The 24,053-nt window shown below is 43.5% G+C and overlaps 1 protein-coding gene across 2 annotated transcripts in view; it reads left to right on the top strand.

Annotated features, from left to right (window-relative positions):
• Positions 1-24,053, top strand: part of cntnap2b (contactin associated protein 2b) — a 43,213-nt gene that overhangs the window by 11,545 nt on the left and 7,615 nt on the right. The window contains exons 5-22 of one of the 2 annotated variants that reach the window (XM_085378750.1): positions 297-500; positions 596-780; positions 2,560-2,703; positions 5,559-5,817; positions 5,946-6,095; positions 7,063-7,225; positions 8,077-8,183; positions 8,796-8,915; positions 9,063-9,175; positions 9,624-9,708; positions 9,892-10,048; positions 11,916-12,043; positions 12,167-12,349; positions 13,627-13,836; positions 17,800-18,036; positions 18,139-18,372; positions 18,696-18,829; positions 23,622-23,715. In XM_085378750.1, coding sequence (XP_085234876.1) covers positions 297-500; positions 596-780; positions 2,560-2,703; positions 5,559-5,817; positions 5,946-6,095; positions 7,063-7,225; positions 8,077-8,183; positions 8,796-8,915; positions 9,063-9,175; positions 9,624-9,708; positions 9,892-10,048; positions 11,916-12,043; positions 12,167-12,349; positions 13,627-13,836; positions 17,800-18,036; positions 18,139-18,372; positions 18,696-18,829; positions 23,622-23,715 — 2,907 coding nt within the window. Of the gene's footprint in view, positions 1-296; positions 501-595; positions 781-2,559; positions 2,704-5,558; positions 5,818-5,945; positions 6,096-7,062; positions 7,226-8,076; positions 8,184-8,795; positions 8,916-9,062; positions 9,176-9,623; positions 9,709-9,891; positions 10,049-11,915; positions 12,044-12,166; positions 12,350-13,617; positions 13,837-17,799; positions 18,037-18,138; positions 18,373-18,695; positions 18,830-23,621; positions 23,716-24,053 lie in introns of both variants that reach the window. The other variant, XM_085378749.1, reaches the window with a different exon arrangement.

Here is a 24,053-nt window from a genome sequence, read left to right as displayed (position 1 = left end):
TTAGAGCGACTGAAAGTCGCAGGAAAAGATCTTTCCTGAAAGCTGCTGATGGCTGAGAATGCAGCCGGACGTCTGCTAATATGTTCCTATAGTTACAAATCTGTCTGCTAGCAAATGTATGTTGTTGTGTTACAAAGTCTGAGGGCCAGCAGAATACAACACCTTTGTATTCCTATCGCTGATGTCTATGTATTGATGAAAGTCACAAATACACTATATTTTGAATTATATGTTAGTGTTTAACTTTCATTTAATACGTTTCAATGACTTCATACTTTTGCTTTTGCATCTTTCAGGGGCCGATGTGATTGGTTTCGATGGGCACGGGGTCATCTCCTACCGCTTCAGGAGTAAAAAGTTAAAAATTGTGAAGGACGTCATCTCTCTGAAGTTTCGCACCACAGCAGGAAACGGGGTGCTGCTTCACGGAGAGGGGCAGCAGGGGGACTACATTTCCCTCGAGCTTCACAGAGCGAGACTGCTGCTCAGCATCAACTTAGGTAGCTTTCTAATCTTCCTGGTGTTTGTATCAGAGCGAGTTCTGTTAAACTTTATTAACCACTGATTTCATGACTGATGTGACGTGTCTGTCCAGGCAGCAACCAGAACGGTTCTATTCAGGGTCACACGGCTGTGACCAGTGGAAGCTTGCTGGATGATGACCACTGGCACTCTGTTGTCATCGAGCGTTACCGCAGGAATGTCAATTTTACTTTAGACCGCCACACTCAGCAGTTCAGAACCAATGGAGAATTTGATCACCTGGACCTGGACTACGAGGTACACCCTCCACACGGCTCAGTGAATCATACATTTGACTTAAACTGTGAATGTGTGTGTTCTCATTTAGCAGGAACCTGTTTATTCATGTGTAATCACTTTGGTTTTAAATGTGCTATAGAAATAAAACGTGCTTCCAGCCATCCGCTCTCTTCTGCTTATCCTTGTCAGGGTTGTGGGGGTTTGGATCCTATGATGTACTTATTTAATGAAGTACTTGCTAGGTTCTAAGAATCCTCTCCAAAGTCTTAATTGAAGAGGAAAATATCTTCTTAGTTTGGATGTCACCTCGAAAGGAAGACACACAATGTTTGTTCACATATAAACCGTATTATATGGAGGTAGTCTGACTTTCAGCTCCTCGTCTCCAGCATGATTTAGGTTCTGCTGATGTTTATTGTTATATTAGGCATGCAGTGAAATCTGCTACTTCCTTTTAATGACTTTAACTGAGGCTTCAGTGTTTAGAGGACACGTGTGCACAGGTACGCATATCTGCTGCTAATGTATGTCCTAGTTATCCATCAGCCCTGTCAGCCGGAGCACAGGTTCCATCGTTCAGTTATATTCAGGGCACTGTGCACAGTACACCATTAAGAGTAACTCTGCAGTCACTGCTTGAACAGATTGTTGGTGAAGCTGGAGGAAGAAACTTACCTTTGACAGGAAAAGTAAAGATTCTGGCAGAAATGAACCCACTCGTCATGTTTCACACACAGTTCCTGCACAGCAACAACACAACACTGTCATGATAAAGCTTTCACAAATAATTAGGTCACTTAGTTCAAATGCCTGGGGCTCAATTATTTTGTGAAAGATCAGCTCAATATTTAAGATATTGTCTTTCAAAAGAATTTGACCATTTGATCATTTAGGCTACATAAATTCACATCACTTCATCATTTCAAAAACATTACTGAATGGCTGTTTGGGAGCTCAGGGCGGATTTAAAAATAGAATACTTTGTGGTGGACATCGTAGCGTGACCTCAGGATCACATCTAAGAGCTACTGTCAGCCAACATTTGTGTTCATGTTTTTAAATCAGAATACTTGTTAAAATTAAGCGTTTTTGCCCCGTGTTTACTTTGTTTACTGGTCTTATTTACATTATTATCCAGTGTTTTTTTTGTTTGTTTCTTTGGTACTTCTGATACTCTAGTGTGAGAGTGAGACAGGTACAAAGTTGAAGCTGGAAGCAACAGAGGTAAGTGAGCTTAAATACCTGGTCGACCATCCAAGGCATCAGACGGTGCACACAAAGCATGAAGAAGAGTGTGCAGAGAGGCAGCGAGGGTCGAGACGAGTGTCTTTGTAACAGGATTGCAGCAAGAGTGCAAGTGAACACAAAACGCAGTTTCTAAATGAAGGTGTTTCTTATTAACGGTAAAAGAAATCCAAACCTGCATGATTGACCCTAAACCCAATGACTGGTTGGGCCACGCTTGTCAGCAACAACTGCAGTCAAGTCTTTGTTGTTTGTTTAACATGCAAAAAAATCTGAAGTCAGGAAGGAGGCAAACAGTTTGTAACAACACTGTACGGAGCTTATCTCACTGTGTATATTTGATAGTCCGTTTATTCCTGCTGGTGTTCCTACAGTTTACAACATTACTGCGGTTCATCTGTGTAACGCCTGAAATGTTCATTTACTCTTCACAGTTGAGTGAAGTGGTTGTTGTCTGCTGTTATTAGCAGACCTTAAAAAGCGAATCGTTTGACTCTGTGTGGTTGCAGAGATGCAGAATCCCCCAGTGTTGCTTTGTGTTGTGTTCCTCAGATCAGCTTTGGAGGACTTCCTGTGTCTGTGAAGCCAACCTCAGGAGGCAAAGAGAACTTTGTTGGCTGCATGGAGGGAATTACCTACAACGGGGAAAACATCACTAGTCTGGTGCGCAGGAAGAAGGTTGACACCACCAGCTTTGTAAGAAGTGTCTTCTCTTTGAGTTCATGTGCCCAGCCTTGTGTAAATGTAGACTCGAATGCTGCAATGATCTTAAAAACCCTTTTGCAGTTTTTCTGTTATTTGGCAGTTTGCATCTTTTCCTAAACTAAATATGTCATGGCCACTCGTCTGTGGAGGAAAACTCTTCTTCAGCTTCAGTAACATGCCTCGATTCGTCGTGACCCAAACAGCTCTAAACGTACTTTTTAAACCATATATTACTGTTGTTTGTGTTAACCTCTGCCAGACAATGTAAAATATTTTTTCTTCTTTATTGGGATCTTCTTAAATAACAAAGTTAATTGAGTGGATTTAATTGTTTGTTGCTCCTGTGGATTTGTCCCAAACAGTCTCTAACCTGAACACTTTCGACCTGTCAGAACATTAAAAGGAGCTCCGGTAGTTTCTTCACTGTTGCTCAAACTCCTGAGCAGTGTTGGTCAAATTACTTGAAAAAAGTAATCAGTAACTAATTACCGATTACTCCCCCAAGAAAGTAATCCCATTACTTTACTGGTTACTGATTTTCAAAAGTAATTAATTACTTAGTTACTTAGTTACTTTTTAAAAACACGATTTACAACCTGAGTAGGTGATAAAGCGATAGATCTTTCAGCCCAATTCTACTTTTTCTGCATAATCCATCATACAAAATGTAATCAAATGGAAAAGTCTCTTTTTAAAACTTGTTTTATTAGTTTTAATCTTTTAACTTTATGCATCAAGCAAACATTTAATTATCTGCAACATTCTCTGACTGGAAGAAATTAGTTTAACATTTAAACCTATTTTCTGCACATTCCAGCTCATAAAATAAAATATTTTGTGTGTTTACACTCAGTCTTTCAAATAGATGCAAGTAAAACACAGCAGAAAATAAATAAAATCAAAGACTCAGCGCTCCTGTTGCTCTATTTTCACCTGTAAAGCAGGAGTGGGGTAGGCGGAGGTTTACCCTGGTGCAGGTGTGCCGCGGTCAGTGGAAGGATACGGCAGTTTCTCTGTGAGTTTCCCATTACGTCGTAGCTACTCGGTGCTTGTTGGAAGTTTAGGGGTTTTTCACTGTAAAAAGAAGTTTTCTTCCCACGCACAGCGGACACTAATGTTTTTGTCACTTTTCTTGTTACTTCCACACTTTAAACGCTGCACGCTCATACTCTCTCCCACACTTGATATATGATCCATTGTTGATCTGCACACAGCTGTTGTCACCAATGGCGCTCTTGCTTACGTCACTGTCCTGAGACATTCTCGCAAAAAATCACGGTTTTAGTAACGCAGTAACGCAGCGTTCCTACGGGAAAGTAACGGTAATCTAATTACTGTTTTTGCAATAGTAATCCCTTACTTTACTCGTTACTTGAAAAAAGTAATCAGATTACAGTAACGCGTACTGCCCATCTCTGTTCGTCACAACAACAGTCACTGTTATACAATATTATGGTCAACAGTATCAAGTGCTCTTCAAAGTAAAACACTTCCTGTAACAAGCTTTTACAATAAAATAAATAATTACCATTAACTGTTTGAACACATTTTCTACACATTCACTGCAGTAATGAGAAGCAGAGCATGTTTTAGTGTTTCCTGCATGTCCAAGTAGTAACACGTAAAAGATCAATAAATCACAACATCCTCCCAGCTGATTAACAGCTGTTCATCCGTGTCCAGCTGCTTCAGTGCGTTTACTCATCTCGAGTGGATGCAGTAACTGAGCAGGTCTGTGCAGCAAGCTTTAAACTGTGAACAATGCAGGAACAGCTGTGTCCGAGGAAATGCGTTTGTCTGGGCGAGTTATTCTCTCCAACCAGGACAACATCGCCCACGTTCATCACACTGGGTGTTTTTACTGGTAAAAGCCACCGACCTTCTGGTTAGTGGCCGACCTGCTCTGCCACCTGAGCTACAGCTACCTCCAAGTGCTCACAGCTCTGGAACTGTGCAAAGAGGACAGAGGCCTCAATATCGCCTCTACTTCTGTCAGTATACTAGTGAGCTCCTCAAAGTTCAGCGAAGCCCTCCCAGGACACTCCTTAGATTTGTTTTCACAGAGTTCTCAGGCTTTTCCCAGAAGCCACCCCACCAAGCTGCTCCCTCAACAATAAACTGAAGAACGTCTCTGATGGTCTGCTCTTTCAAATGTCATGAACAAGCCTACATAACCTTCGTCTTGCAATAAATCTCTTTACTTTACAGTTCTAAATAAACCACCCCAGTGATGGTGCATTGAACAGTGCAGTGTAATCACAGGCTGCCAGTTAACCACAGTGAATCTGTGATTCGTTGGCAGCACCCATGGGTGTTGCTATCTGAAACTAAAACCAGAATACCGTAGCCTCCCACACTAAGACTGTGGTTGTCCTCTAAGAATGGAGTTTGAATCTCTCCTTCCTCAGGTGGCACATTTCTTGTCTGAAACTTGTCTAACTCGTTAGAGCTAATTTTGATTGCCGGTTCTTTTTTCCACTCCATAGTAACCACTGTGTTTTTAGCTCAGATGTTCAAACTGAGTGGACTTCCTAGTCTGTGACTAGACTGGCTTTTAGTAACGTATTCACTGTGAAAATGTCTGAAATGTAAAAAACAGACATGCACGTGGATCCACGCGCCCAACATTTGATGACGTTCATGTTACTCAGACCTACGCTGGCCCTAGAGGACTCGCAGAAGTGGAAATTATAGCATCAAGTCTTTATTCCACACACTCTGAGCACCTAAACTGCCTGACAACCGTTTTCAATTTAGAATCACCAAATAAAATGAAGTTTCAAAATAAAAGTCTGTTAGGTACTGTCTCCATAAATCTCTTTATCGGTTTCTTTCTTCCACTGTAGCGTAACCTGACATTTTCCTGCTCCGAATCCAACACCTCCCCAGTTTTCTTCAACTCCACATCCTTCCTGCGGCTGCCGGGTCAGACTGACAGCGACACCCTGTCAGTCAGTCTGTCTTTCAGGACGTGGAATCCCAACGGCCTTCTGATGTTCACCGCCCTGGCGGATGGCTGGGTGGAGCTGGGCCTGACGGAGGCAAAAATCACTGTCTATATGAATGTGACACAGAAGAAGAACACACGTATAGACATTTCATCAAGTGAGCTCAGCTCGTTGGTTTTCGGTTGTTTAATTATTATCTCGAGGTCCTTTTTGGTCTCTTTGTCTTCACTTCGATCGCTGTTGTGTTTTCCTGTTAAACTTTTCTTCATGTGTTTTTCCTCATAGGTTCAGGTCTGAATGATGGACAGTGGCATAGTGTCCACCTGAATGCACTGGAAAACTATGCAATGCTGACAGTTGATGGAGATGAGGCCTCCACAGTTAGAACAGCTATCCCCATCCAGATCCAGACTGGAGGAACATATTACTTTGGAGGTGTGTTAAGTCTAATTGTTGAATGTTGTCATTGTGTTTCTTAAATTTGTAAAGTCTTAGTTCAAGCAGTAGCAAAGAGATCCCTGTGATCCTGAGCACCTCTGCAGCCTCTCTGTGCTGGGGGAGGTTTTATTGTAGACACATCCTCTCTGACAGATCTGCTTCTTGTGTTGTTGCTTCCTGCTTCTATGACCCTTTTGGTCAGGAGGAGGTCACACACACACACACACACACACACACACACACACACACACACACACACACACACACACACACAGTGCCTTGTCTTAGAACCATTGGGGGCTTTTACATGGGGAGGTGCTTGTGTTGTGTAAACTGTAACTGTCGTGGGAATAAACAGCTGTGAGGAAGCTGCTCTTTGAAGGATTTGGGCTACAGACAGCTGATGAGCACTAAGCTCCACCGCCTGGTTCTGACCAAAGCTTCCCTCGTTAGCGGCTGAAGATGTTCTGTCTTGTCTTGTGTTCTTCATGAGGAATACGTCTCTAAACTAGCGGCGCCTGTGGAAACACAGACTCAACAAGGTGATTACTGAAAAATGGGAGTAAACATGATCCAGAGTAATTTGATGTTTTATCAAGTGTGTCCAAGTTTTCTCTTCTCTCCTAAAAACACAGTGTGAGAAAGCAGCACTGATGCAAGTGTGAATTTAAAACGTGCAATAACAGGCTATGACTGCGTGCTACATCCGCGTGGGTAAAATTAGTCCAAGTTTCTTGATTATCAAACAAAATGAAAGTAGATGTTTGTTTTGTCCTGAAGCACAATGACTTTATTTTCACAGAAGCTCGCATCGACCTTCAAGACCCGATTTTTGGTGCCTGAAATAATTGCATGTTTTGAATCCTGCTTAAATGAGATTAAACCGTGCCGTCCTCACCAGCTTCATTCCAGTATACTTCTGCTGGTGATAATAATGCCTTTGCTGCTCTCCGTCTTTGTCTAGGTTATTTTCTGCAAACTAACACCAGATCACATCAGCGCTCCTTCCAGGGCTGCATGCAGATGATCCACATAGATGATCACCTGGTGGACCTCAAGGCGGTGGAGCAGGGCTTCATTGGAACTTTTGAAAATGTCAGCCTAGATATGTGTGCCATTATAGACAGGTATTTATCCCAGAAGTCCAAAGCTAAGATTGTAATAAAGAATTAAAAGCACAGTGGATTGTTGTTGGGACCTCCATCAGGCTGGAGGGTGGAGAGGGGTTGAAGTCGTGTTCTCACTGAGTTTCCTGCTGTTTCATGTGTCGCGGTTCGAATTTTGAGGAAGAGACATACGACTGAAAGTCCATAGTGGGTCAACACAAATGATTTTATTAAAACACATATATGTGGTGAAAATGGGCTCTGCGAAACATCAGGCTCCATCTCCCCCTGACAATAGGTGGGTGTGATATTTATACTTATGATGACCAGTAACTCCAGCGAGGACATATTCTAAAAAGGAACCGCTACTTCCTCTGTTCCTCCAGATGCTTCCTGTTATTACACTTTTCTAGACTTACACAACATTTGCAATCAGTTTACCCAGACAGGCTATGTGTCTGTGTCGTTAATCTAAGTGCATGACCCCCCTCTAAGTCATCTGTTACCAGGCAAACATCCACAGCACAGGGCACACGGCCTTTATTTCCTTTCTTAAACAATCATAGAAAATATATGTTAAATTGTATATATATAAGCAATCCTTCCAGCTTGAACTTTGCTCCATTGATCAGCCAGACATTGCGCTGCCCGTAGCTTCAACCCTTTAATTATGCAATATGTGTGTAACATGATTACAGTTTCCCCTGCAATGAAAGATTATGTGCTTACACCTGAAATACAGACTTTACTGTAACCTCACCAGTTTCAATAAATGTGTCAATGAAATGACAATAATGATAAATCATAAATGATGCAACAGTAATAATAAGGATTATGGATGTAAAATAATATTTCATCTCGACACATGTCAGGTGTGTTCCAAACTACTGTGAGCACAGCGGCCGCTGCTCTCAGACGTGGGACGCATTCACCTGCAACTGCAGTGGCACTGGCTACACTGGAGCTACTTGCCATACCTGTAAGTGCAGTTATACTCTGGCATTTGTTTAATTAATGGTAATCCTAATGTTATGTTAATCATAAGACTGGTTTTTAGTTAGTTGGTTATTTCATGATCTATTTGCTCAGGTTCCCTGAAAAATGTTAGATTTTTTAAAGATGCTCGGATTCTTTATCAAGTTCATTCTTTTAGGCTGAAGGTAGCTGTGAACATCAGTGTTTTTGTTTTTTAATCTCTGCCCACTCAGTGGTACAGTCAGGGCAACCGCCCAGATCCTGTTAGCATCTAGTTCTAAGGCTTTCATTCTGCATTTATCCATCAAATACACTGTTCCTCCCTTTATTCAAATACTGTACCATTATTATTACTACCAATATTTTCCATGCAACCTTACATGGCTGCAGACACAAGTCACAATACTGAAAGGTACCAGCAGCAGTCGTTGAGGCTGCCAGTAGAGTAAATTCCTGTGACTGAACTGAGTGCCCAGGGTTACTTTTCTAGACGTTTCCAGCTCTGGGACGGGCTGCTGACTTGTGTCATATTGGTGCCAACTTTTTGGCTTTTGCGTCTGACTCTATGGTGAAAATGGATGCACACAGACAGACTATACCTTGCTTCCCCTGATAGCACTGTATCAGCAATCATGTGAGGAGTATAAGCACCAAGGCAAGAGTTCGGGGAGCTACTGGATAGACCCAGATGGCAGCGGCTCTATAACCCCCTTCAGAGTCCACTGTGACATGACAGGTAAGATATTCAATCTTTATTTAAACCAGCATGAAGAATATATTCCAGCACAAATTACTTCAGGTTTATCATGTGACTGATTGTATTTAGGTAAATCTGTGATGTAGAAGGAGCAGAGAATATTTACATGTCGGTTGTTTTTCTTAGAGGATGTGGTTTGGACCACGCTGAGGAACGACCTGTCTCCTCAGACGTCAGTATCCAGTGCAGACAAGGGCAACGCAGTGCTGCAGATTTCTTACAATATGACTGAGGAACAGGTACACACTTAATGTTACACACTCCGTTTCCTACATGCACTGCTCTTTTTGTTTTTTAACAAAACAGTTTGCTAACAATAAACATGCAGACACAAAACTGAAGTAGAAACAAAGTTCATCTTCTAAGCATTGTTAATCGACTGTTCAGCGTTACAGATATTTTGGGGAGAAGTCCAACGATTCGATGGGTTCATAAGCAGAATCGTGTTGGTCGTACGGGGCTGGCTGCTTGAGTCACAGGTTTTTATAGTCATGTTAAACAGTTGAACCTGTTCAGGACTAGATGGCTTTAATCAGTCCACAGTGCTCTAAACAATAAAGAAGAACCCAGCTGTTCGGTTGGTTTTCATTCCAACACACGTCACAGACCGTAAATATCACAGACTAAGAAATGTTCTTAGCAGACAAATGACAAATCAGCATACTCGTGTCTGTCTCGTGTGTCCAGATGTTGTCAGTAACCAGCAGTGCAGAGTACTGTGAGCAGTACGTCGCCTACGCTTGCCGAATGTCCCGCCTGCTCAGCGGTCCAGGTGATGATGCCTATTATCGACCTTTTCACTCACTATAAAGAATGTGTTTACTCTGTTCATCAGACTGCCCATCATTATTATCATAACACATACTGTAAACATTAAAGTGATATTTTTGAATGGTGCGTGTGTTCAGAAGTGTTTAAGTAGCAGTACACTGTAGCTGTTTGGTTCGACCTCCAGATGGCGTCCCTTTCACTTGGTGGTTCGGAAGAGCCAATGAAAAGCATTCTTATTGGGGGGGTTCAGGACCAGGGATCCAGAAGTGTGCCTGTGGTATTGAACACAACTGTACTGATTCCAAACACTACTGCAACTGTGATGCAGACCTGCGTGCCTGGTGAGTGTACCCTCACTCAGCCGCTCAGCTGAGCTGTATCGTGTTACAAACTAGAGTTTATAGTTTCATCCTGTAGGTCAGGGGTCGGCAACCTTTCTGATGATGAGTGCATCTAAAGTTTCCTCAGAAGTCAGTGTGCCATATGACTGCATTAGCAATACATTTAATAACGCTCTATATTAACAGTTACAAACTATATAGAAAAACTTTACAGAATTATATTTGTTCACAGATGTTGGCAGCTGTCAGCGAATAGTTATCAGCTGTTTGGAAACAAAAAAAGACTTTTTATCCATAACAGCAAATGAACTGAACAGAAAATGCAAATGCTGTTTATCCTCACAACAATGTTAACAGACGCTGTTGTGACAGTGATGCACAGTCTTGTTGGTATATGTATGATTTCTATACATTTTACATCAGACAAAAACTTTGGTTGTAAAATTCAGATAATTATTTAAACAAGAATAAGAAAGTATATCTTTGTGCCCCCCTCTCCTTGTTAATGCCCTACCTGCCCCCCTGGCAAAACTTTGCTAGACCCGCCCCTTAGAAAAGGATCCTGGTGTTATTTGTCTCTCAGAAACAGTTCATAACTTCAACTCATTCATGTCACCTAAAAGGTAAACCTGTTTCTCCATCACCTGTTCAGCTCTGATGGTTCAGTAAGGACATCTCCTGGTTTCATCTTCATGTTTCCCTCTCACCACATATCCAAACCGACATCATGACCAGCAGCTTTACAGCTGTGGCTCCAGCAAACATCAGCTGATACTAGAAATTAATATTAAATAAATTCTAACAACAGCTGATCAAGCTTAAACGTGCTGCTGTTGTTTAGCGCGACATCTGCTGGTTTCCTCTTTCTGGCGCAAAGTGGGCGATAAATAAACAAGAGAGACGATCAGCTGATCATTGATCAGTTTCATGATTGAAGTAGAAACAGGAGAGAGAGGGAGAGAAGAAGAGGCAGCTGTGCAGCGTAAACACAGAGTAACTCCAGCTTTGTGTCTTTTTCATTCTAGCTGAAGTCCGGGACAAACTGTTCTTTTTCACCTCAACATGAAACGCGTAATATTTTCTCTGAATACGAGACGATTCAGTTTTTTACGGGACGGTCGGCAACTCTACTAACTAACCTTATGAATAAAATAAAGTTCACTATCAGTAACATCATAGCACCACCCAGCTGTATAGAAACTCCGTCATCCTAGCTAGTACGCAGTACGAGTTATTGTAACTGACTGTAAAAAGTCAGCACAACGAAAATAAACTCTGCCTCAACTTGGTTTATATCTGACCCAGATAGACTGCAGGTCATAACTTCTTACCTGAAGTTCAGTTCACCTGATACTCGGACCGGTGGCCACCTCGGGTCTCTGCTCCTCCTGCCTCCCCTTCCCTCATCCACCTGCTGCCTCTGTGGAAGCTCTAAATAACTGAGTTATTTTTACACATCTTCCAGCATCTGGCCAATTCACCACCTTTCCTTGTTTATAACGTTACAAAACCCCCAAAACAACAAGCAAAAAAACAACAGAAAACCATCGGCCCATAAAAACGAAAAATCACATGGCCAGCCCAGCTATGGTCGTGCCATCAGTTAACCCTTCGCGTGCCACAGGGTTGCTGACCCCTGCTATAGATTATAATCCTCATAATCCTCACTCAGTGTTTGAATGAAAGCTTGTGCCAAACCCTGATCAGCCCTTCAGTACTTTCTTAAATGTATATGTGAATGATGTAATAACACAAATTAGACAAAATTGATTTAAAAAATCAAATCTAAAGTAAAGGAAATATTTTTAGCTGACATAATCCTGAGCTGACTGTCATGTCTTCTTTCTGTGTGTGTCCGTGTATGTAGGAAGGAGGACTCAGGCCTGTTGGTCTACAAAGACCACTTGCCAGTCAGTCAGGTTGTGGTTGGTGATACAAGCAGAGCTGGATCTGAGGCCAAACTAACCATAGGGCCACTCAGATGCCGAGGGGACTGTGAGTCTCACACACACACACACACACACACACACACACACACACACACACACACACACACACACGTATTTCATGTTGTTTCATAGACAAATATATTTTATATCTTGTGGTTATTTTCTATAGCAAACTTCCGGAATGCGGCCTCCTTTACAAGCCCCGCCTCTTACCTCCACTATCCTTCTTTGAGAGATGAAACCAGCACTGACATCTCTTTCTACTTTAAGACGTCCTCTACTCATGGAGTCTTTCTAGAAATCCTGGGAAGCACCAGCTTCCTTCACATTGAGCTCAGAGGTGGGTCAGTGTGTGTGTACTACTGTAATACTGTTGAGACCTTTGCACATGTGCAGTTGAGATATTAGGTCCTTTTTAAAGATATAATCCCCAAAGGTTGATTCTGTTCATCTGGACGTTTTCAGTGGGAGAAACGTGTCGTGACTCATCAGCTGACTTCTTCAGTCTCAGCTGATAAACACTGCATTTGCATAATGACTGAAACCAGCTGACTGAATGAACAATGGGCTGTGAGGTCAGTTCATTGATCAGCTGAGACTGAAGAAGTCAGCTGATGAGTGACGACACGTTTCTCCCACTGAAAACGTCGTTTTAAAATATCTGTTGTTTTATAATAATATTCCTTAAGTGAAACATGTATAATGTAAAAAATATTGGTCCCAGCATGGAGCCCTGTGGAACTCCATTCATAACTTTTAAATTCAAATTCAAATTCAAATTCAAATTTTATTTGTCACACACACACAACCATACACAGTATGACATGGGGGTGAAATGCTTGTAGCTGTACAATGCCCGACCATTAAATGACAGAAGAAAAGTTTTACAATATTTACAATTTACTACAAAAATTTACAAATTAACTTAGGAATTTACAGTAAAGAATGTGCAAATAGCAGAAGAGATTATAAAGATAAGGATTATAAATTATAGGAATTATAGGATTATAGGAAATGTGTGGTGGTGCGTGTGGTGACGTGTTTGGGAGAGTCCAGTCCTACACCTGGTTCAGGGCCCGAATAGCCTGGGGGAAGAAGCTCCTCCTCATTCTCTCTGTTTTGGCCTTAAGGGAGAAGTGTGTGAAGAAGACTCCCGTTTATATGGATAAATTGGAGTCTATCAGATAGATATGATTCAAACCAGCACAGTGGTGAGTTCTAATCTCTGTAGTAAAACATTGTGCACTGAGGTCTGTCAGGACAACCATGGAGAGGAGTCTGCTATTAGAACCCATAAGTAGATAATTCATAACCTTCACTAGTGCTGCTCCTGTGCTACGATGCACTTTAAGTAAACCATTAAATAAACCGTTCCTTTGCAAATGCAAATGGTCAGTGTTTGGTGACGTCTCTTTCAAAACATTTTGAAATGAAAGGAAAGTGGGTCTATATTTAGCTAAAACATTTGGATCAAGTAAGAGCTTTTTGAATAAGGATTTAAAAGCCTGTGGTATGTAGCCTGTAAACGGAGATAACTTAATCATCAGTGTTTATTACTATCTGTCTCTAGGAGATGAAAATTTTAACTATTTCCAATGTTTGACATGTTTGACTCCACAGCCGACTCAGTGGTTTTATTCTCTTTTGGCATTGGCACTGAGAAGATGGAGCTCAGTGTCCGCTCACCAGTGCCGTTAAATAATGACCAGTGGCATCGTGTGGAGGCTGAAAAAAACATCAAGGAGGCAGTGCTGCAACTTAATGGACAGCACAGAATGGTCAGGCCCACCACCTTACAGGGCCATGCAAAACCAGAGCTCTACAGTGATCTCTATGTTGGTAAGACTTGTGTGCCACATATGTTTATGGTCCCATTTGGACTCATGAGGAGTATGTTACTCTTCTTCATATATGTCTTCAAACCGCAATGAACAAGCATGTGTGCTTCATTCAGTATATTTGGTCTTTTTTTTTTTATGTTTTAAAATGTTATGTTGTGATCATCAGAGTCTGAACTATAAAAAATCTTTTAAGTTTTTGTCTGAATTTATTAATGGCTGCAGATCATCCAAATATAAAAAAAATGTTAATGGTCCTGACTTTGACGACAAATTTCCCAAAGGGTGAGTAGGTGCTATCGGGCATGGGGCGACCGTGCCCGATAGCACCGTGGCTCAGGGGGTTGGGAAGCGTATCTGTAACCGGAAGGTCGCCGGTTCGATCCCCGGGCTCTCTGTCCTGGTCGTTGTGTCCTTGGGCAAGACACTTTACCCTACCGCCTACTGGTGTTGGCCAGAGGGGCCGATGGCGCGATATGGCAGCCTCGCTTCTGTCAGTCTGCCCCAGGGCAGCTGTGGCTACAACCGTAGCTGCCTCCACCAGTGAGTGAATGTGAGAGTGAATGAATAGTGGCATTGTAAAGCGCTTTGGGTGCTTTGAAAAGCGCTATATAAATCCAATCCATTATTATTATTATTATCACCGCTCTGGTGGGGAACGAGCCTGAGTTAGTGCGTGAGGTTGAGAGGTACCGGCTAGATATAGTCGGGCTCACCTCTACGCATGGCTTGGGCTCTGAAACCAGCCTCCTGGAGAGGGGTTGGACTCTGTCTCAGTCTGGAGTTGCCCCTGGTGAGAGGCAGTGGGCTGGGGTGGGTATTCTAATATCCCCTCGGCTTGCTGCCGGTATGTTGGGGTTTTTCCCGGTGGATGAGAGGGTTTGTTCCCTGTGCCTTAGGGTCGGGGAACAGGCTCTGACTGTCATCTGCGCTTATGCGCCGAGTGGCAGTTCAGAGTACCCAGCCTTCTTAGAGTCCCTGGAGGGGGGGTGCTGGAAGGTGCTCTGTTGTCCTGCTGGGAGACTTCAATGCTCACGTGGGTAACGGCAGCGAGACCTGGAGGGGCGTGATTGGGAGGAACGGCCTCCCTGATCTGAACCCGAGCGGTGTTTTGTTATTGGACTTCTGTGCAAATCACAGTTTGGCCATAACGAACACCTTGTTCGAACATAAGAGTGTCCATAAGTGCACGTGGCACCAGGACGCGCTAGGCCGCAGGTCGATGATCGATTTTGTAATTGTATCACCAGACCTGCGACCATATGTTCTGGACACTCGGGTAAAGAGAGGGGCTGAGCTGTCAATTGATCACCACCTGGTGGTGAGTTGGATCAGGTGGCGGGGGAGGACGCTGGACAGACCTGGTGCACCTAAACGCGTAGTGAGGGTGTGCTGGGAACGTCTAGCAGAGGCCCCAGTCCGCGAGATCTTCAACGCACACCTCCGGCAGAGCTTCAACAGCATTCCGAGGGAGACTGGGGACATTGAGTCCAAATGGACCGTGTTCAGCGTCTCCATTGCCGAAGCTGCTGCATTGAGCTGCGGCTGCAAGGTGGTTGGTGCCTGCCGTGGTGGTAATCCCCGAACCAAATGGTGGACACCAGAGGTGAAGGGAGCCACCAGGCTGAAGAATCACACTCCTCTGCCTTCCTTGGGAAAGTCTATGCCAGGGTGCTGGAAAGGAGAGTTCGTCCGCTAGTCGAACCTCGGATACAGGAGGAACAATGCGGTTTTCGTCCTGGTCGCGGAACACTGGACCAGCTCTTTATCCTCTCAAGGATACTTGAGGGTGCATGGGAGTTTGTCCAACCAGTCTACATGTGTTTTGTGGACTTGGAGAAGGCATTCGACCGTGTCCCTCGGGGTGTCCTGTGGGAGGTGTTGCGGGAGTATGGGGTGTCTGGCCCATTGCTACGGGCCATTCGATCCCTATACAACCGTTGCAAGAGCTTGGTTCGCATTGCCGGCAATAAGTCGGACTCGTTCCCGGTGGGTGATGGGCTCTGCCAGGGCTGCCCTTTGTCACCGGTTCTGTTCATAATTTTTATGGACAGAATTTCTAGGCGCAGCCAAATGGCGGAGGGATTTCACTTTGGTGGCCTCAGAATCTCATCTCTGCTTTTTGCAGATGATGTGGTTCTGTTGGCTTCATCGGGTGAGGGCCTCCAGCTCGCACTGGAACAGTTCGCAGCCGAGTGTGAAGCAGCGGGAATGAGGATCAGCACCTCCAAATCTGAGGCCATGGTTCTCAGCCGGAAAAGGGTGGCGTGCCCACTCCGGGTCGGGGATGAGTTCCTGCCCCAAGCGGAGGAGTTCAAGTATCTCGGGGTCTTGTTCGCGAGTGATGGGAGAAGGGAGCCGGAGATCGACAGACGGATTGGGGCTGCGGCTGCAGTAATGCGGACGCTGCACCGGTCCGTCGTGGTGAAGAGGGAGCTGAGTGTAAAAGCGAAGCTCTCAATTTACCGGTCGATCTATGTCCCTACCCTCACTTATGGCCACGAGCTGTGGGTAGTGACCGAAAGAACGAGATCGCGGATACAAGCGGCAGAAATGAGCTTCCTCCGAAGGGTGGCTGGCCTCTCCCTTAGAGATAGGGTGAGAAGTTTGGCCATCCGGGAGGGGCTCAGAGTAGAGCAGCTGCTGCTCCACATTGAAATCAGCCAGCTGAGGTGGTTCGGGCATCTGACAAAGATGCCTCCTGGGCGCCTCCTGGGTGAGGTGTTCTGGGCATGTCCCAACACCTTGGTGTTCCCCCGGATAAGCTGCAGGAGGTGGCTGGGGCGAGGGAGGTCTGGGCCTCTCTGCTTAGGCTGCTGCCCTTGTGACCCAGCCTCGGATAAAGCGGATGAAGATGGATGGATGGATGGATGGATGGATGGACAAAATAATAATCAAATCACCAGAATTATGCTTATGTACTTATACTAATTACCCTACTCTAATGCTAATATTAGGGTGGTGAGTTGGATCAGGTGATGGGAGAGGATGCTAGACCTAAATGTATAGCGAGGGTGCGCTGGGAATGCCTGGCAGACGCCACAAGATCTTCAGCTCCCACCTCCAGCAGAGCATCTACAACACAGGTGTCCAGCTCCAGGTCTCGAGGGCCGGTGTCCTGCAGGTTTTAGATATGTCCTTGAACCAACACAGCTGATTTAAATGGCTAAATTATCTCCGCAACATGTCTTGAAGTTCTCCAGAGGCCTGGTAATGAAGTAATCATTTGATTCAGGTGTGCTGACCCAGGCCCTCCAGCAGGACACCGGCCCTCGAGGCCTGGAGTTGGACACCCCTGATCTACAGCATTCTGAGACACGAGACACTGAGTCTAAATGGACCTGCATTGCTGAAACTGCTGCACTGAGCTGCAGCTACAAGGTTGTTGGTACCTGTTGTGATGGTATACCCTGAACACCAGAGGTGGACACTAGGGGTGAAGGGAACCACCAGGCTTTAGATGGAGTCCTATCGGGCTTGGTTAGCCTGTGGGACTTTGGAGGCAGCCAATAGGTACTAACAGGCCAAGTGGAATGTGGTGACGGCAGTGGCTGAAGCAAAAACTCGGGTGTGGGAGGAAAGACAATGGAAAAAAACTTCCAAACTGCCTTGAAGAGATTCTGGCAAACTGTCAGGCGACTCAGAAAGGAAAAGTGGTGCTCTACCTGCACTGTGTATAGTGTGCTGACTTCGCTGCTGACTTCAATTGGGGTGGCTGTAGCTCAGGAGGTAGAGTAGGTTGTCTAGGTTCGATCCCTGGCACCTCCAGTCTAAGTGGGGCATGAGATGTCATTATTTTCTGATTTCTGTACCGTTAGCTGGAAGCCACTGCAGACTGGAGCACACGAAAAACAAGAAACTCATTCAACAGTAATGTGCTAATCTGCATATCACATTGAATTACTCGTTATTTGAAGGTGTTCTTAATGCTGTTCTGGATTATTCTGCCTTACATCTATACCAGGTGCTTCAAGTGGTCAAAGGGGTTTTCTGGGCTGCATGCGAGCTCTGAAGATTAATGGTGTGACCTTTGACCTGGAGGAATGGGCAAAAGGGACTCTAGGTGTGAATCCAGGCTGCCAGGGCCACTGCAACAGCTACAGGATGCACTGCAGAAATGGAGGAAAGTGTGTAGAGCATTACAATGGTTACTCCTGTGACTGTTCCCTTACTGCTTACGATGGACCCTTCTGCACTGATGGTATGACCAACACCCTGTTTGAGATTAGATGGGTTCAGATTTAATAATCAATAAGAATTTCCGCTATGTTTTAATGTTCTTTATTCTTTAATTATACCTTAGATGTAGGCGGCTACTTTGAGACGGGGACATTGGTGCGTTACGACTTGCTGCCAGAGGGGGGACCTTTTGCATTGAGGGACGTGAAGAGTCTGTCAGGTGTTGGTGTTTCAAGTGAGGCCAACCTGACTCAGGAGGAGCTTGTGTTCAGCTTCAGCACCTACAGTGCTCCCAGCATTCTTGTCTACATCAGTTCCAGAACTCAGGACTACTTGGCTGTGGTTCTCAGACACAATGGTAGGCTTATTAGTGTCGTATCTGATACATTTAATGTGTTCTCATCTTTGTAAACTTTATCTAGGGTGGTCTCCATGCCAAATATACTTGGGAGAGATACTCAGCCCAAGTGGCACTCTGATGCATCGGAGTGTCGGTGTAAATGTTAGATAGCAAGCACCTTTGTAGAAGAACAATTGAAAAAAAGTGCTTGTGTGAATGGATGAATGAGGCAAGTTGTAGAAAACACTTTGAATGCTCAGAGTAGAAAAGCACTATGTAAGAACCAGTCCCTTTACCATTTATGAACTGTAAGAAATGTACGTATTTCTTTGTGTTTTCAGGCACTCTCCAGATCCGCTACAGCCTTGGAAGACTCACAGAACCGTATACCATAGATGTTGACCATCGTAACATGGCCAACGGTCAGCCACATTCTGTCAACATAACTAGGAACTTAAGGGAGATACGGCTACAGGTTAGTGAATCCTGCCACTACAATACGCGATGAATTGCAAAATGCAGTCAAGTTAATAATAAAAGTCTTCAGCTGAAAATTCTTTTAGTTTGAAGCTGTAGCAAATATTTAATAGTGAGTATTAAGTTTGTATTAGGAGTGATTTAATGCAGCACTTTTTGCTGGAATGTCATCAAAGACACAATTTATAACAAAGACTTATTATATAGAATAATTATTTACATGCTGTTACCCCTGTGTTACTGAGATATGTATGTGTAAGTTCTTTGTCGCTTTCACAAATTTTTTTCCATGTGTAAATAGAAATAACAGAAGCTAGGAATTTTTCTTTAGCTGGCGATACACGCTGCTTCAAAACTTAGTATTAGAAAATATACACTAACCACTATCAAACGTTTGGACACAGCTTCTCATTTAACGGTTTTTCTTTATTTTCATGACTTTTTACATTTTAGATTCTCAGTGAAGGCATCAAAACTATGAATGAACACATGAAATTATGTAGTAAACAAAAGTGTGAAACAACTCAAAACATGTTTTATATGTTAGATCCTTCCTAACAGCCGCCCTTTGCTTTGATTCCTGCTTTGCTCACTCTTGGCGTTCTCTCCATGAGCTTCATGTCACCTCAAATAGTTTCCAACAGTCTTGAAGGAGTTCAGAGGTGCTGAGCACTTGTTGGTCCTTTGCCTTCACTCTGCGCTCCATCTCATCCCAAACCATCTCCACTGGGTTTATGTCAGGTGACTGTGGAGGCCAGACCATCTGGTGCAGCACTCCATCACTCTCCTTCTTGGTCAAACAGCCCTCACACAGCCTGCAGGTGTGTTTGGGGTCATTGTCCTGTTGAACAATACATGATGGGATGGCATGTTGCTGCAGGATGCTGTGGTAGCCATGCTGGGTCAGTGTGCCTTCAGTTTTGAATAAATCCCCAACAGTGTCACCAGTAAAGCCCCCCACACCAGCAAACCATCAACTCCATGCTTCATGGTGGGAACCATGCATGTAGAGACCATCGTTCACAAAGACACGGCGGGTGGAATCAAAGTTCTCCAATTTGGACTCATCTTGTGTTTCTTGGCCCAAACAAATCTCTACTTGTTGCTTTTCCTTAGTCGTGGTTTCTCAGCAGCTATTTGACCATAAAGGCCTGATTCCCACAGTCTGCTCTGAACATGTAGAGATGTGTCTGCTACTGGAGCTCTGTGTGGCATCTATCTGGGCTCTAATCTGAGCTGCTGTTAACTTGTGATTTCTGAGGCTGGTGACTCGGATGATTGTATCCTCAGCAGCAGAGGGACTCCTGGTCTTCCTTTCCTGGGGCGTCCTCATGTCAGACAGTTTCATCGTAGTGTTGATGGTTTTTCTGACTGCACTTGGGGACACATTCAAAGTTTTAGCAGTTTTCTGGACTGACTGACCTTCAGTTCTTACAGTAATGATGGGCTGTTGTTTCTCTTTACTTAGCTCATTGGTTGTTGCCATAATATGAACTCTAACAGCTGTCAAACATGGCTGTCAGCTGTGCACCAACCTGACTGCTGCACAACACGACTGATGGTCCCAACCCCATTAAGAAGGCAAGAAACTCCACCAATGAACCCTGACAGGCTCACCTGTGAGGTGAAACCATCTCAGGTGACGACATCATGAAGCTGAGAGAAGGCCGAGGGTTTGCAGCTGGGTGGCTATTTACAGGAATCTAAAATATAAGACATATTTAGTATGGCTTATGTTCAAGTTAACGCAGCTTTCACAGTATCAAAAAAGTAACACTGGCACTAATCGTATCACTCAATGCAGCATTTGACAAAGTAAGCTGGAAATTTCTGTTTGCAATATTTAAGAAATTTGGATTTGGAGAATCATTTATCAGTTGGATAAGAGCGTTTTACACATCGCCAGTGGCCACAGTCACCACCAATGGGTTAATTACACAAAGCGTTACTCTTCACACTGGTGCCAGGCAAATATGTCTAGCTGCTACTATAAGACAAAATGGCAATATTAAAGGTATTTCAATGTCTAATATACAACAAAATTCTTCTTTATGTAGATGTTTTATTGCTCCTTCAGGATCCCCACTCTTTGCAGCAAACATTTGGGTTATAGATTTGCTTTCAGAAGTCTCAGCTTCTCTATAACCTGGTCGAAATCCACTATTTTGCCACTCTGTATGGATGAGGAGGACCGGGCAGATCTTAAATATTAAATATTAATGTTTCCTCCAAGCTGACCAAATCCTGTTCAGCATGAATTTCACCCCCTTGCTTAAATTGGTTCAAAAGAATCATCCATCCATCTGTCCGTCCATCCATCTGTCCATCCATCCATCCATCCGTCCATCCATCTGTCCGTCCATCCATCCGTCCATCCATCTGTCCATCCATCCATCCATCCGTCCGTCCATCCATCCGTCCGTCCATCCGTCCATTTCACAGGGAAAGAACCTTTTATTAGATTATATATCCTAAGAAAAAAAGTCACCTGCTCTCAAACAGAAATCAGCTGAGTTCAATAAAAACTGGTCCATTATCATCACTAAAATAATGTATGCTACTGCCTGATATATCTTAATTATTTTTTTCCCTCTCTCCTCGTCTCCCATTTCACATCCTAATCACCTCTAACCACCTTTGATTCCCCCTTGTACACAAACAAAAAACAAAAACGCAAAACCGTTTAACCTGATCACCGATCCACTTATAAACAGGCTTTCTCCTTTGGCTCTGGGGGCTAATCTAAAGGGGGCCATACACAGGGTTCCCTCCAATCAGGTCTGGGGGCAGCCCAGAGCTCTATGGTCCTAACTCCAAAAAGGAAGAGAGCAGTGGGTGCCAGTGGCTTGGGATGTAGAGCAGATTGTCCAATAAACAGAGGGCTGGTGGTTCGAATTCTGCTCCATACCAGTCGTATTATTACCAGTCATTCAAGACTTCAACACTGGTGTGAGTGGGTGAATGAACCAAGTTAAGTAAAGCACTTTGAGTGTTTAGAAAAGAGCTATATACGAACTAGTCCATTTACCAAAAAGGAGGGGGGCGTATGAAAGGAAAGAGAAAAAGACCTTTCCTACCCTGCAGGCAAAGCCTCTGAATCATCCCTCCAGCTTATTTTAGCAGAATACCGCTGTGAGCTATTATATTCTTCTTATAACGATGTTACTGTTGTCATGGTCATGACTGTTATTGTTCATAGCTGGTCATTGGTCATACTTATGGCTATTATTATCGTCATTATTATGATTGATGGTGATAATACTGAGTTAATGTTGCTTTAACTATTATTATCATTATTGTTATAATTGTCTCCTAAATTACATTAATCCTGGACTGAATACATTAACACGTCACGCTCACTTCACTCTCACTACTCACAATCACACTTGTATTATTTTCTTCCAACTCTTATATCTTATCATAATTATTATTATTATTATCATGATAATAAAAAAGAAAGTAGTAAAAATAAAGGAAAACCATTAAATAGGAATGTGTGTCCAAACCCTTGACTGGTAGTGTATATATTTCTTAAAGTCACTACTTTGAGATAAGCTGCTAAAGGTGCTAGTTTGATATATTGATAGTCAGAGTAGAAAAATGTATTTAAACCCTGAGTTCACCTGAATTGCAAATTGTAATTAGTTGCAATTGTAAATTACATCTGCTGAAAGAATAATTCTATTATAAAAAGTATGTCTGTGAAGGTTCTCAGTCATCCAGGTCATCGTAGTCTAAGGAGCTTGCAAAGAAAAGCGTCTGGACTTCTTTAAGTTGCTTGAAGACGTTTCACCTCTCATCCGAGAAGCTTCTTCAGTTCTAAGGTCAAATGGTGGAGAGTCCCAGATATAAACCTAGTGGGAGTTTCCCCCCACAGAGGGACAAAAGGACCCTTGATGATCCTCTAATCGCCTGAGCCAAGGTGTGAAACTGGGTGTAGGTCCCAATCAGCCAGGGTTTCGGGTGAGCTCATTATGAAACCTGGCCCCACCTTATCATGCGAATTCCTGAGGTCAGATGGCCCAGGATGTGAGTGGGCGTTAAGGCGTCTGGGAAGGGATCTCAAAACTGGATTATAGATGGCAGAGAGTTGGTGTCGTAAACCCCCGCCTCTGTTCAAAGATGGTCGCTCACAGTGGACATAGATGCTTCTTTCACTCCTCTTTCAAACCATCTGTCCTCTCTGTCCAAAATGTGAACATTGGCATCCTCGAAAGAGTGACCTTTGACCTTTAGATGCAGATGGACTGCTGAGTCTTGTCCTGTGGAGGTGGCTCTTCTGTGTTGTGCCATGCGCTTGTGAAGTGGCTGTTTGGTCTCTCCAATGTAGAGGTCTGAGCATTCCTCGCTGCACTGTACAGCATACACCACATTGTTAAGTCTGTGTTTTGGCGTTTTGTCTTTCGGGTGAACCAGTTTCTGTCTGAGCGTGTTGCTGGGTCTGAAATACACTGGGATGTCATGCTTGGAGAAAACTCTCCTGAGTTTCTCTGATACACCGGCTACATAGGGGATGACAATGTTGTTGCGTCTGTCCTTCTTATCCTCCCTCGCTGGTGTCTGATCTTCTTTTCTGTGCCTCTTTGCTGACTTTAAGAACGCCCATTTAGGGCGTTCTTTATAAAAAGTACATCAAGTACATCAAATTATATTAAAAAACTAGTTTTTAGCTTAAACAAACTTCTTTTCACCAAATCAAGGACAGGAGTCTTAAAACTTGCCAAAGTTTAAAGAAGATTCAGTTTATCAGTTAAACTTGACTGTTGCTTTTCTCTGTCCACATTATCCAGCTGGACCATTATCCAGTGTCCACATATACGCTGCCTGAGGCCTCTGACACCCAGTTCACTTTGGTCAAAAGTATCTTTCTTGGCAAAGTCTTTGGTGAGTCTAGAGATTTGTGTGTGTGTGTGTGTGTGTGTGTGTGTGTGTGTGTGTGTGTGTGTGTGTGTGTGTGTGTGTGTGTGTGTGTGTTTATATGGCTCCTGTTTTTGCATGACTGACTCCATGAAGGGATGCTGAGTGATGTTCTATGATCTGAATATTGTCCTATTTATTCTTGTACCAGTCACTTATTAACTTTTTTGTGTGCCTTTTTTCCTACCTGAAATGATGAGCTTCTACTTCTTAGAATCCAAATATGTTTTGTGTTGAAAAAAATAAAATAAAAATGAAGTAAAAAGTAGAAATGGCATTTAGCTTTTACTGTTTCTAATATCATT

The sequence above is a fragment of the Diplotaxodon limnothrissa genome, linkage group LG18 (genome assembly GCF_057381915.1).
Source record: "Diplotaxodon limnothrissa isolate DT_005_m linkage group LG18, D_limnothrissa_male_GT1.1, whole genome shotgun sequence".
Lineage (NCBI taxonomy): Eukaryota > Metazoa > Chordata > Actinopteri > Cichliformes > Cichlidae > Diplotaxodon > Diplotaxodon limnothrissa.
Note: the sequence above shows the minus strand (reverse complement) of the source record. Positions and strands in the feature narration are given on the sequence as shown.